The sequence below is a fragment of the Pseudorasbora parva genome, chromosome 22, assembly GCF_024679245.1.
Source record: "Pseudorasbora parva isolate DD20220531a chromosome 22, ASM2467924v1, whole genome shotgun sequence".
NCBI lineage: Eukaryota > Metazoa > Chordata > Actinopteri > Cypriniformes > Gobionidae > Pseudorasbora > Pseudorasbora parva.
The window spans coordinates 25,566,344-25,580,909 of NC_090193.1; the positions used below are offsets into that span (position 1 = coordinate 25,566,344).

General features: G+C 42.3%; 1 protein-coding gene across 1 annotated transcript in view; it reads left to right on the forward strand.

Annotated features, from left to right (window-relative positions):
• The first annotated feature begins 2,270 nt into the window (after nucleotides 1-2,270).
• Nucleotides 2,271-14,566, forward strand: part of syt6b (synaptotagmin VIb) — a 42,203-nt gene continuing 29,907 nt past the window's right edge. Inside the window, exon 1 of the mRNA XM_067432133.1 lies at nucleotides 2,271-2,646. Coding sequence (XP_067288234.1) covers nucleotides 2,487-2,646 — 160 coding nt within the window. The 5' untranslated portion in view covers nucleotides 2,271-2,486. The remainder of the gene's footprint in view (nucleotides 2,647-14,566) is intronic.

The window sequence follows — 14,566 nt, forward strand, 5'->3', positions numbered from 1 at the left end:
CCAGTGTTGAGTGTACTAGTAGTTACTTAAATTGCTTTTCCCTTGAAAAAGTAAAGTAAGGGATTACTCTTATTTTTTCTGTAATTTAATTGCAGCTACTTCTGATGTTATTGAACTAAATACTGTGACCGTAGAAAAATTATATATAATAAAATAGTGGAATTAACGTCTAAATGTTCAGTCTAACTTTAAAATGCATGTTTTATCCGTCTCACATTCTTCAGCGATTAGCATATGGCTTTGTATCGACCCTGGAGTGTATTTGAATGATTGTGCTCAATTTCACATTTCTACTACATTAATCAGTTTCAATACAGATTCATCTTCCCAACACTGAAGCACTCCTTTAAGAATAACAATAAGAATATTTTTTGAAATTTTATATTATTTATTTGGAGAAATTAAAATAATTGTTTCATGTCTATCATTGAATCACTTAGTCAAGGTTGATATAAGATTTAGAAAGTAATAAGTAATTAAATTATTTTGGAGAGAGTAATTTGTAATTACACTACTGAAAATGTAATTTGTAACTAGTAATTAATTACTTTTTTAACTTACCCACTATATACAACTTAATTAGCAAATAATGTTTTACAATATGTTTTTTGCACAGTAAAAAAGGGTCTTTATACATAAAAATATCAAAATTTAGGGGGTTATACTTGCAATGAGATCTTTATGCTGGAGGTTCATAGTATAAAAGTGTCACCAAAAAAATTATATTTTTAATAGTATTGATCAAGAAAAAGCATTTAATGGGGAGGATTTTCAATCAATTTCAAGGATTCCATTCTACGGAATCATTCCATTGAATAGTGACTCTTTTAAAGTCACTATTCAAAAATCATAGCCAGTGCCAAATGTAGAGACAGCTAAAATAATAATTATGAATTTGTACCTCTCAGTAAAGACATAAAGGGAACATTTAATGTCAGTTTTTGTGCCTGCACAGGAACACTGAGATCAGGTCATATTCAATTATGGAACCACAATATGGTTTATCCTTTATAGTCCCTTGAAAAGTACTCAGCTTTCGTGACAACCTATAGAGATTTTCAACTGAATGCACTGACTTTGAATGAGATAGACTCAACCCTCTTTAATGTATTCTCAATACAGCACTATCTTAGTAACACATACGCTTTAGGTTCTCTATGTAAAAAGCTAAGCTTTGTAGATGGAAACATAAAAGTTTTAGGCAGAGCAGCAGGCCATGTCCTTGCTACACTCTTCCTTCTACTCTCTCAGTAAATTTTTAATAAGGCAGATTTTTACTATGCATCTTATCTTCTTTAAGAACTGAGATACAGTTTAAAATGTTAGAATGTAGTTGAATGTTCTTCTAACATCTACAAACTGCATTAGACAATTATTCATGCAATTCAAGCATCAATCCTCAGAAAAAGCTCTTAATCTCTTGAATGACCAGTGAAGGTCATAATACGTACACAATATACTGTTAAAAATATACCGGTTTTGTTTTGAAAGATATTAATACTTATATTTTTCTAAATTCTATTTCAGTATAATCACTAATAGTAGTTTAACAGACAATGATTATGTCAGTATATTTAGCCACTGGGATACAAGACTTCCACCTTAAATATAAATATTATATGTGCATTTAATATTGAATATATATATATATATATATATATATATATATATATATATATATATATATATATATATATATATATATATATGTTAAATATTAAATTTGTAAAAAATATGTGTGATTTAACTGCCAACATTCATGCTGTCCATTCAACTGACAAGAGTCAGCTCTAATACACAGATTATATTTGAAACAGAAATGCACCACCGACCATGAATGATGGACTATTTTATTAATAAAGTGCATGTTTTGTGATATTGATGTTAGAGTCTATGAGCCCATTTTCCTTACCGTTACTCAACAAAAATGCATCATCAGATGATCAATAGCTACTGAAAAACATTCAGATTCCACAACCTGACTATAGCATCAAGGAAAAACTTCACAAGAACATAAGATGGGAATGCAGATGTTCCTTCAAACTAAATAGAAATTTTGAACACTGGGGAAGTAGAATGTAGTCTATAGCAAAAAGCATCTAGCAAATTCAGGGTCAAGAAAGGGAGAGGAGCAGTGGAAGGGAGGAGGAGCTCTCCTTTTCCCTATCCGATGTAAAAATGACAAGAGAAGGGAGGAACAAGGGGAGGGGAGTGGACGAAAACTGGCTTAGGGACAAAAATCTCCAAAACCTGTGTTTGAGTAGCTGAGAGGAAGATCTAGACATAATGTGACGCAGTACTCTGGTTCCCAAAGCACCTTGGGATACTACTGCTTCATCAAGCCCCCTTTTCCACACAACCATTCACCCACATGCGAACATCCAAGAGTTGCAGAGAGAGTAGAAGTAGTTGAATCTATTTTTGAAGTGCTACGATCACGTCCTAGATGCTAAAAGGACAAAGCAGTTGGGATTTGGGCTCACAGAATGAGTGCCATTGCCACTGAGGACCAGGACATGTTCTGTGAGAAGGCGGTGGCCCTTATTGTTGACCTCTGCCTGGATGACAGCCCTCTCCTAGACTCGGAAACTTGTCAGGATTTCCTACTACTTCTGACCAATGAAAAATCCAACATATCCAGCGCAGGTAAGTTTTGTGCAGTGATTGATGGAAAGCTTGTTTGTTGGGGGGTGACGTGGGTGTGGGACGTGCTTATGTTTATCTGCTTATATGCGCGAGAGTGAGGTAGGACTTCAAAGGATCATGACCTTTTAGATATGCCCACTTTCTGCTCGATTAATACAGAGGTAACAGACTTTTTGAAAGTAAGTTCTGTATAAATAATGAATTGCCATTAGTTACCTGGCACCTTTTTATTTGCCTAATGAGCCTGCTTGTGTTTGATGTTTTTCTGTACTAAATTAAGGATGCTAGTCACTGGCGATTTAGATCATTTGTAACCGTGGCACCTCTAATGACAAGTGCACAATTAAGCTTCGGTTGGAGAAATTTCATTGATGTGCTTCATGGAAAGATGGATGGTCTTACAACGCATCACTCCACACTTCAGGTTCACGGCAGTCACACGAGGTAAAATTGACATGAAATTGAATTTTGGACACAAGATCAAAGGAGCTGTGATATCTCTCAGTTGGCAGGTGATAGCAATGTCTAAAGCAATACAAATTATAATGAATTCCATACTTGGCAAACTGCCATGGAGGAAGACACAGAGTCTAAATGTCACTCTGAGTTTCTGTCACGAGAGAAATCAAATAAGCCACCGCAGGCTCTGACCTGCATCATGTTCCCGACCTTAAGAATAGTGAATGCCACTGTGTGTTATCCACAAATAAACATGAATTTGGGAACTGACGCCGCAGAAAAGCTCTGATGACTGCACTTTAATAATGCAAGTCATTTAAATGCAGACATGTGGGGAAGCAGGAGTCATGTGTATTTTACATGTAAATAATACACAACCTATAGCCTTTGATTTAATGCTAACCTGCCTATATTTTACATGTGATATATTAAGAACAACAACTGAAACACAATTTATACAATAATATACAGTACTATATCCCAATACTCAAATAGTTATAAACTGCAGTTTATGGTGGTGTAAGAAAAAACATAACAAACCTAGAATTTCAAATAATATACACTGTAAAAATCACATCTCCAATTGAAAATGTTCTAGTGACTGATCACATCTTAATTTTTGAGGTGGCCAAATTTAATTTCTGTAAATTAAATTGCATCAATTCACAGAAATTTAATTTGGCCAAGTGAAATATTTAGATGTGATCAGTCACTAGAACATTTTCTATTGGGGCCTGATTTTTTTTTCCAGTGATATGAATACATACATATATATGTTTGTTCACTCAACAAAATTGTAATATTTAAATCAGAAAAAAATAATATATACATATACTCATCTAAAGGATTATTAGGAACACCTGTTCAATTTCTCATTAATGCAATTATCTAATCAACCAATCACATGGCATTTGCTGCAATGTATTTTAGGGGTGTGGTCAAGACAACCTCCTGCACTCCAAATTGAATGCCAGAATGGGAAAGAACGGTGATTTAAGCAATTTTGAGCGTGGCATGGTTGTTGGTGCCAGACGGGCCGGTCTGAGTATTTCACAATCTGCTCAGTTACTGGGATTTTCACGCACAACCATTTCTAGTGTTTACAAAGAATGGTGTGAAAAAGGAAAAACATCCAGTATGCGGCAGTCCTGTGGGTGAAAATGCCTTGTTAGATCTAGATGCTTAGAGGTCAGAGGAGAATGGGCTGACTGATTCAAGCTGATAGAAGAGCAACTGAACTCGTTACAACCGAGGTATGCAGCAAAGCATTTGTGAAGCCACAACACACACAACCTTGAGGTGGATGGGCTACAAGAGCAGAAGACCCCACCGGTACCACTCATCTTCACTATAAATAGGAAAAGGAGGCTACAATTTGCACAAGCTCACAAAAATTGGGCAGTTGAAGACTGGAGAAATGTTGCCTGGTCTGATGAGTCTCGATTTCTATTGAGACATTCAGATGGTAGAGTCAGAATTTGGCTTAAACAGAAAGAGAACATGGATCCATCATGCCTTGTTACCACTGTGCAGGCTGGTGGTGGTGGTGTAATGGGGTGGGGGATGTTTTCTTGGCACACTTTAGGCCCCTTAGTGCCAATTGGGTATTGTTTAAATGCCACTGCCTACCTGAGCATGGTTTCTGACCATGTCCATCCCTTTATGACCACCATGTACCCATCCTCTGATGGCTACTTCCAGCAGGATAATGCACCATGTCACAAAGCTTGAATCATTTCAAATTGGTTTCTTGAACATGACAATGAGTTCACTGTACTAAAATGGCCCCCACAGTCACCAGATCTCAACCCAATAGAGCATCTTTGGGATGTGGTGGAACGGGAGCTTCGTGCACTGGATGTGCATGCCACAAATCTCGATCAACTGCAAGATGCTATCCTATCAATATGGGCCAACATTTCTAAAGAATGCTTTCCACACCTTGTTGAATAAATACCACGTAGAATTAAGGCAGTTCTGAAGGCGAAAGGGGGTCAAACACAGTATTAGTATGGTGCTGATGTCACAACCACCTTTCCAATCCAATTATATTTTGACATAGCTAGCCACATTAGTCAGCATTAGTCAAAAACATGGAAAACCATGTGAAATGTGAACTGCACAAGACCATAGAAAATGTCTTGGACTTGGTACTGCTTTGGGTTGCCATGATGTCCAATGTAAAATTACAAAACCAGTGATCTGTGCTACTTTTTCCATTAGTAATGCTACAGAAAAAAAAAGCTCATAATGTCATAAAGTCATAATGATTGAGCTCTAATTAGGAAGGAAGCGCTAAGTGTGTGAGGGAAGATGCCCGCTGACTTGACTAGGAGTGAAGGGAGGCTCTGGAACCTGCAGTCCACAGGCAGTAATACCAGATGAATGGAGGACTGCCGCTGGCCTCCGCAACCCCATGGCGAGAGCTGAACCCAGCCTGCCAAAAAGCAAAGGTCATGCATCAGGAGAGCCAGGTGGTGCAGCGCTCATGCACTGCCAAAACCCAACACGATAGAGCATGACTGGGAACGTAACAGAGGAGGCACTGATCAACTCTCTGCAGTTTGTTGCTAATTATCTGAAGCAATTGTCCAACGTCCCTCTCGAACAGATCTCTTGAAGTGGAAGAGCATGTGTTACTGCAGCTGCACTGTAGTAAAGAACGTCATTTCTATTAGGGATTCATGGGTTGCTTTTGTTGAAGTCGTGCCTCAGTTTTCTCATGAATGAATATTTCAAAGATGTCAGATCTAAACGTAACAAAAAAGCTGTTTGTTTAATAATTCAGCTTTGCCCCCCGTGGTTCAAAGAATCCGTCTATGTTTCACTTTGACTCAAAGAATGTGTACACAGGCCAGGATGCTTTAAAGCCGGCACTTTATGTCATTTATGTACTGGTGTTACAAAGCAATATCTTACCTGTAACCATATCCAAATTTGACAATTTTAATGTTTTGCCTGGTCGTTTGGGACCGAGGCATCATTTGGTTTTCACGTGTATTCTTTTGCCAGTGAGTGCAGACAAAAATCACTGTGAAAAAAATACTTGTTCCCTGCACTACTGTTCAGCATCACCGCAACACCGCCAGTCAAGTCACCTTTATTTACAATAGCACTTTATACAATATAGATAGTTTCAAAGCAGCTTTAATAATCTTCTGACAAGTCAGTTCAGTGTAGCTTCAGTTCAGTTCAATAACTAAATTTTATCAATTATAAAATTAGTTCAATTCAACTATAAGCAGTAGGTAATGTTGTTATTTAGCTTGGGTCCGTTCAATGTTGATTCAATTCAGTTCAATAGCATTGTCTTGCAAAATCAATTATGAAACAGTCAAAGTCGATTCGGCTATAAAGTGAGAAAATCTACAATGAAACCATGTGTGACGCCGCTCATTTCAGTGAATCAAAAGTTATATATAACGCGTTCACAAGACTTGCTCATGCTTGATATTTACTTGCTGTTCCATGCATTTATCCACTGAGCTAGAACATTTTTATTGATTACATTTCAGTTATGACTTGCAAATTTATGAATACTCTATTTATAAAAATTAAAAGCATGTTAAAATGATCTTAATCAGGTTAAGCCCATGCCCATATACTCATAGGTATAAACACTCAAGCCATCATTTATTCTCATTGTAAACAAGCATTACAAGTTTATTGACTGGCTTGTGTAAAAAGAGTGCTGAGGAAGGAGAATTTAAGATGGTCAAAGTCGATATAATGCCACTCAAGCACATGATGATGCCGTATGTTAGGGATGACCATCTTTCTCACCCCATTTCTATTGTATAGAAGCCCTCAAGGTTAAATCAATTACATTTCCTTTCAAACATGACGAGAGGGATATGACTGAGTATAATGGTTGAGCAACAGAGGGCATGTGGAGGGGGACCTCATTTTTTCCACTATAGTTGAAAAAGATGAAAAGAAACCATGCAGAATGCAAGTCGCATTACAGAGTAGCACCTCTCCTCCGTCTTTTTCAATAGCACATTGAGCAGAACATTACTATTAGCCACTAAAGAGTAGTTTAGCACACTAAGCTTCACTGCAACGAGCCAGCCACTCATTCTAGACTTACTACTGCAGCTACTGCATTATGTGGCCATGAATAAATAAAACAGAGACTATCAGACCAGCAGGGAAAATAGCATACACACTCTATCTTTGTGTTCACCTCCCTGCTGAAGAAGGAACAAGATAGAGAGTTTTTGTGTGGCTGTGTGTGCGTAAAATCACAACCTGGGGAGTTAATACTCAATAACCCAATGGGGAATTCCTGAGTGCTGTTGAAGCCCTGTGAGGTTTGATTAAATAATTTAGCAAACCCCAGTGTTGTGTGCCAAGCTAATTTGTGTCCATACCTGTTAATTACTGAACAGGTGTAGGCTAGGTACAGCCAAAATTACTTCCTTTGTCATTTTCCTTTATAAGACTTAAGCATTCTCTTTTGCACTAAGCCTTTTCTTATAATAGCAAAATCTGCCGGGAGTTTGGCCATGGCATCATCTGAATAATGCTAATTTACATGCAGACAGCCAATGTTCTAGTAAAGTAAATGTGAGAACCAGTTCAGCAGTTCAACCTTGTCTCTCAACTTCACAATATCACACTGCCATCATACCATGTGTGTCAGAGCTCCGAAAATAAGCTAATTTAACCACAGTGATCTTACAGAAATTAAAATTCTGCCGGCAAGTCACATCACCTTTATTTATATAGCACTTTTTACAATATTGTTTTAAAGCAGCATTGCAGTGATAATAAAAATAATGCAATGTCATTGTTCGGCTTAAATAAGTTTAGTGTTGATTCATTTTGTTTGTAAAAATCATTAGTTATTAATTTAGTTCTTTCATACAGCTGCTCTTGAGAAAACAGCGATGTCATCGTCCATCTCAGTTCAGTTCTCATACAATGGTGTCAATGCAGTCAGATCAATAATGTTGGTAAGCTTCAAAAAGGATGCAAAACCATAACATTATAATAAAAGTATTCTTGTGAAACTTTTTGTTTTTCACTGATAGTCTTCCATTTCTGGCTGTTAACTAATCATTGCATCGATTGACAAATCATTCAGACTGGCTTTGTGACCTGGATAGGGTGACCAGTGTCTGTTTTTCCGAAAATTTTCAGTATCTCGGTCATGATCCCTGTCTTGTGTTCCCCTTGTCCTGTGTGGATGTTATGTGTGCTCTGTTTTAGTTCTGGTCAGCTCTTGTTTTGGATTCTTCTGCTTGTTTGGATTTACTTTAGTTGTTATAAATAGTTACCCAACCCGATCACACATAAATGCGTATAAATAGTATGAGTGTGCAATGTCGTGGAATGTATACGCCAAAACTCATTTTGGCGTGCATATGATACGCTGTTTTTCGCGTGCATATGATACGCACTTTATGCCGTATATATGACACGCTCTTGGGTAGGTTTAGGGGGGTGGGGCGTATATATGACACGCTCTTGGGTAGGTTTAGGGTGGTGGGGCGTATATATATATGACACGCTCTTGGGTAGGTTTAGGGTGGTGGGGCGTATATATATGACACGCTCTTGGGTAGCTTTAGGGTGGTGGGGCGTATATATATGACACTCTCTTGGGTAGCTTTAGGGTGGTGGGGCGTATATATGACACGCTCTTGGGTAGTTTTAGGGTGGTGGGGCGTATATATGACACGCTCTTGGGTAGGTTTAGGGTGGTGGGAGGTATATATGACACGCTCTTGGGTAGGTTTAGGGTGGTGGGGCGTATATATATGACACGCTCTTGGGTAGGTTTAGGGTGGTGGGACGTATATATGACACGCTCTTGGGTAGGTTTAGGGTGGTGGGGCGTATATATATGACACGCTCTTGGGTAGGTTTAGGGTGGTGGGGCGTATATATGACACGCTCTTGGGTAGGTTTAGGGTGGTGGGGCGTATATATGACACGCTCTTGGGTAGGTTTAGGGTGGTGGGAGGTATATATGACACGCTCTTGGGTAGGTTTAGGGTGGTGGGGCGTATATATATGACACGCTCTTGGGTAGGTTTAGGGTGGTGGGACGTATATATGACACGCTCTTGGGTAGGTTTAGGGTGGTGGGACGTATATATGACACGCTCTTGGGTAGGTTTAGGGTGGTGGGGTGGGGGGTTTGTATGTATAATACGCCATAAAATGCGTGTCATATGCACGCGAAAAACAGCGTGCCATAGACACGCCAAAATGAGTTTTTGGCGTATACATTCCACGTTGGTCTTTTCTGAACTGCCGTGTAACAATCTGTTTGTCTGTAAATTAGATCCAAGAATTCCGTCTTAAAATGACAGCAGCCTCAATACCTGTCTGTGTTAAATAATGTTATATATTAAACAGCAAAAAAAAATGTATCCATGTTAAATAATCCCACACGAAAAAAGTAATTTATTTAATTTCCATCCACAATAACTTTGTGTGAGTATAGCATGCTAAAATTGGAGTAATCAATTTTAAAATAAAAAACGTAGTTTATTTAATTTGTGACCCATATATTGTCCTATTGTTTGTAATTTACTTCTTTGTTATTTTTTAAATAACAAAAATTAAATAACTAAAATTAAGTTATTTAATTTTTGTTATATAAAAAGATAGATTTAGATTTGATTTCTTCAATTTCAGCATGCTGTACTCACACAAAGCTATTGTATGGCTTCAGAAGAATTGGAATAGCCTATAGTGTAGAAGTTGAGGTGGTAGTTAAGGAGATTCCCCCCTTCTATATGTAAAGCGATTTGAGTACCCAGAAAAGCACTATATAAATGTAACAAATTATTTTAAATTAGTATGTGTACTTTTATAATAGGGTTTATGTTATGGTTGTTGTCATTTTGTAGCTGACAGCCTTTTTTCATTTTATTGAAAGAGCAGCGATACTCTTCAAAAATGTACGTTATTTGGAATGACAAGTAAATGATTAAAGAATTTACATTTTTGTATAAGCTATCCCATAAATGCTACATTAAATCCACCATTGCTTTCTTTTCTATTTCATTCACTGCATAAACAGGTTGAGGTCATTGAGAATAAGATAATGGAGGCCCCTTTGTGTCAAAAGGCATTGCATAGGACATTGATCTCTGATGTCCATCTCCATGTGAATCACTTCTGGGAATCAAGACATTTAAGTCGAGCATCTCAAAAGATGAGAGCAAGCGGAAAAAAAGAGAAGGAAGAAAGAGAAGGCGACTGAAAATGAGTCTGCCTATAACAAAGGAAAATTGAATCACAGGCTGCCCTGTAGCGGGACATGGAGAGGATTCAGAGGGTTTAGGCCGATAGCAACATCCAAATAGACTCATTTATAAAATCTAATTTCCAGGATCTGCCTGTTATGGGGTGACTGTGACATTTCATCCCTGATTGTGTTAAATTTGTTCTCTGTTCAGTGGCATGGGCCGAGGTTAACAAGCCATGTATGCGGCTGTTGACAGTTATATTGACTTTCAGTAGAAAACCTCTTATATATATATATATATATATATATATATATATATATATATATATATATATATATATATATATACACACACACACACACACACACACACACACACACACATGTTTGTTTTTGTGAATTGTGGGGACATTCCATAGGCGTAATGGGTTTTATACTGTACAAACCGTATTTTCTATCCCCTTACACTGCCCCTACCCCTAAACCTACCCATCACAGGAAACATTCTGCATTTTTACTTTTAAAAAAAAACTCCTCCTGTATGATTTATAAGCATTTTGAAAAGTGGGGACATGGGGTAATGTCCTGATATGTCACCATTTTCTGTAATACCTGTGTCATACACATGTTATTATACACATTTTTGTCCTGATATGTCACAAAAACAAGCACACACACACACACACACACACACACACACACACCTTCTCAAACAATTTGCATATTGTGATAAAGTTCATTGTTTTCCATAATGTAATGATAAAAATTAAACTTTCATATATTTTAGATTCATTGCACACAAACTGAAATATTTCAGGTCTTTTATTGTTTTAATACTGATGATTTTGGCATACAGCTCATGAAAACGTCTCGGTTACGTATGTAACCCTCGTTCCCTGAAGGAGGGAACGGAGACGTACGTCAGAACTGAACCGACGAATGGGATCTTACTTTAGAGACCAATCCTACTTCGAGCATCTAACAACGAGCCAATGAAATTTGGCATGCGATCACGCATTCCACGCTCCGCCCCGCAGCGCGGGTATAAATAGGAAGTGGAATGGTAGATCAGCGCTTTTTCTGCTGAGGAGCCGAAAGGTGACCGGACTCCCAGCGGAAGCACAGCATCTGGCGACGGGACGTACGTCTCCGTTCCCTCCTTCAGGGAACGAGGGTTACATACGTAACCGAGACGTTCCCTTTCAGTCGGTCACGTTCGACGTACGTCAGAACTGAACCGACGAATGGGATCCCTATGGAAAACGCCAGGATGCTGGCCCTTCCAGCGTCCTGCTTGAGCGCACTGCACCGTCTAGTATGGTACGGAAGTCAGGGCTCCAAGCAGGGAGTACAGTCACTGCTGTTTCTGCAAGACCCACTCAGAATGACTATTGGATAACGCTGGGAAAGCGTGCCTACCTCGTATTTGAGAGAGAGGGTACGCTGCGGGGCCACGTCCTTCAGGGAAGGAGAGGTGGCAGAATACACATAAGGACTAACCTGGCAGGGTAGTGCAACATATGGCAGTCTCTGGGGTGGTTCCAGCCTGATTGAAGGGGGGAAAGAACACGCCCAGAGACGACAGAGCGGGCTCTGTCGAGGGAAAGACACGGGGCTAGCCCGAAGGGTAGCTGATACCGTGGAAGAATACACATATGGGGTTGCCGTGAGGGAACCGCTACATATGGAACCCAGCCTACAGCCACGTTTCACAAGCATACGGGTGCAGGCCTGGCGTCAGACGGTCCGCAACGTCTGACACCGGAGGGGTGACGGAGGAGCTCGACAGGGTTAGCCGGTTTCCCGGGGAACACAACTGGAGACAATAGACGCACGTATCCGGCCCAGAGGGCGGGAGTGGCGTTTCGCAAGCCGACACTTAGAACGGGCACTTAGCGCTCCTGGCCACTGGGGGCGAGGATGCGGGAAGATACCGGCTCTACACGTAAGCTATAGAATCTAGCAAACGTGTTAGGTGTCGCCCAGCCCGCAGCTCTACATATGTCTGTCAGCGAGGCGCCTTGAGCCAGCGCCCAGGAAGAAGCAACACTCCGAGTGGAGTGAGCTCTTACACCGAACGGGCAAGGCACGTCTTGGGACTGGTAGGCCAAGACTATAGCATCCACTATCCAGTGGGCTAACCTCTGCTTGGAGACAGCCTTTCCCTTCTGCTGGCCTCCGTAACAGACGAAGAGTTGCTCTGAGGTCCGAAGGCTTTGGGTCCGGTCAACGTAAGCGCGAAGAGCGCGGACAGGACACAGCAAAGCCAGGGCTGGGTCTGCCTCCTCCGAAGGCAGCGCTTGCAGGTTCACCACCTGATCCCGGAAGGGAGTGCTAGGAACCTTGGGCACATATCCGGGCCGGGGTCTCAGGACAACGTGAGAGTTACCTGGCCCGAACTCTAGGCACGATTCGTTGACCGAAAGTGCATGCAGGTCCCCTACCCTCTTGATCGAGGCCAATGCCGTCAGGAGCACTGTCTTCATTGACAAGATTTTCAGCTCACAAGACGCCAAAGGCTCGAAGGGAGGGCTCTGAAGTGCTCGGAGCACTAGAGCTAAGTCCCAAGAGGGTATCGAGGATGGACGAGGAGGATTTAGTCTCCTCGCACCTCTGAGGAACCTGACGATTAGGTCGTGCTTCCCCACGGACTTACCTTCTACTACATCATGGTACGCTGCTATTGCTGCAGCATATACCTTGAGGGTGGAGGGAGACAGCCTTCTCTCCAACCCATCTTGCAGGAAGGAAAGCACGACACTGATCGAACACCTTCGGGGGTCTTCCCGGCGGGAAGCGCACCACTCAACGAACAGGTTCCACTTCAGCGCATAGAGGCGCCTCGTAGAGGGGGCTCTAGCTGAAGCGATGGTGTCTACGACAGCTTGTGGTAGTCCATCTAGAACCTCCGCGTCCCGTCCAGGGACCAGACATGAAGATTCCAGAGGTCTGGACGCGGGTGCCATAGTGTGCCCCGTCCCTGAGAAAGAAGGTCCTTCCTCAGGGGAATCGGCCAAGGAGGGGCTGTCGCGAGGAGTGTGAGTTCTGGGAACCAGGTCCGGTTGGGCCAATACGGCGCAACTAACAAGACCTGCTCCTCGTCCTCCCTGACCTTGCACAGAGTCTGTGCAAGAAGGCTCACTGGGGGAAACGCATACTTGCGTAGGTCCCGGGGCCAGCTGTGCGCCAGTGCATCTGTGCCGAGGGTACCCCCGGTCAGGGAATAGTACCACTGGCAATGGGTCGAGTCCGGAGAGGCAAACAGGTCGACCTGTGCGGCTCCGAACTGGTCCCATATCAGCTGGACCGCCTGGGGGTGGAGTCGCCACTCTCCCGGAGGTGTCGGCTGACGAGAGAGCTCGTCGGCTGTCTGGTTCAGCACACCAGGGACATGAATGGCCCGAAGCGACCTCAGCTGCTTCTGACTCCACAGGAGGAGGTGGCGGGCGAGTTGGAGCAAACAACGGGAGCGTAGACCACCCTGACGGTTGATGTACGCAACGGCCGTGGTGCTGTCCGTACGGACCAGTACATGCTTGCCACGCAGCGGCCCCTTGAGGCGGCGGAGTGCCAGATGTACTGCCAGTAACTCGAGGCAATTGATATGCCAATGCAATTGCGGCCCCGTCCACAGACCAGCAACTGCATGCCCGTTGTACGTGGCCCCCCAGCCTGTGGTGGAGGCATCCGTGAATAGCACAGCATGCCTGGACACTTGTTCTAGGGGCACCCCGGCCCGGAGAAACGAAGTGCTGGACCACGGGCTGAAGGTTTGGCGGCAGTAAGGAGTCACTGGGACCCGGTACTGACCGCTCTGCCACGCCCACCTCGGGACTCGGCCTTCGAGCCAGCGTTGAAGCGGTCTCATATGAAGCAATCCGAGCGGCGTGACCGCGGCTGCAGATGCCATATGCCCCAGGAGCCTCTGAAAGAATTTCAGTGGGACCGCTGTCCTGCTCTTGAACATATTCAAGCAGTTCAACACCGACTGGACTCGCTCCTCGGTGAGGCGCGCCGTCCGGTTGACCGAGTCCAGCTCCATACCGAGATAAGAGATCCTCTGTGTAGGACAGAGTTTGCTCTTCTCTCGGTTGACCCGAAGGCCCAACTGGCTGAGGTGACTGAGCACCAAGTCCCTGTGTTCGCACAACTGGTCCTTCGACTGGGCTAGGATCAGCCAACCGTCGAGGTAGTTGAGAATCCGAACGCCGCGTTCTCTGAGCGGAACAATGGCTGCCTCCGCGACCTTCGTAA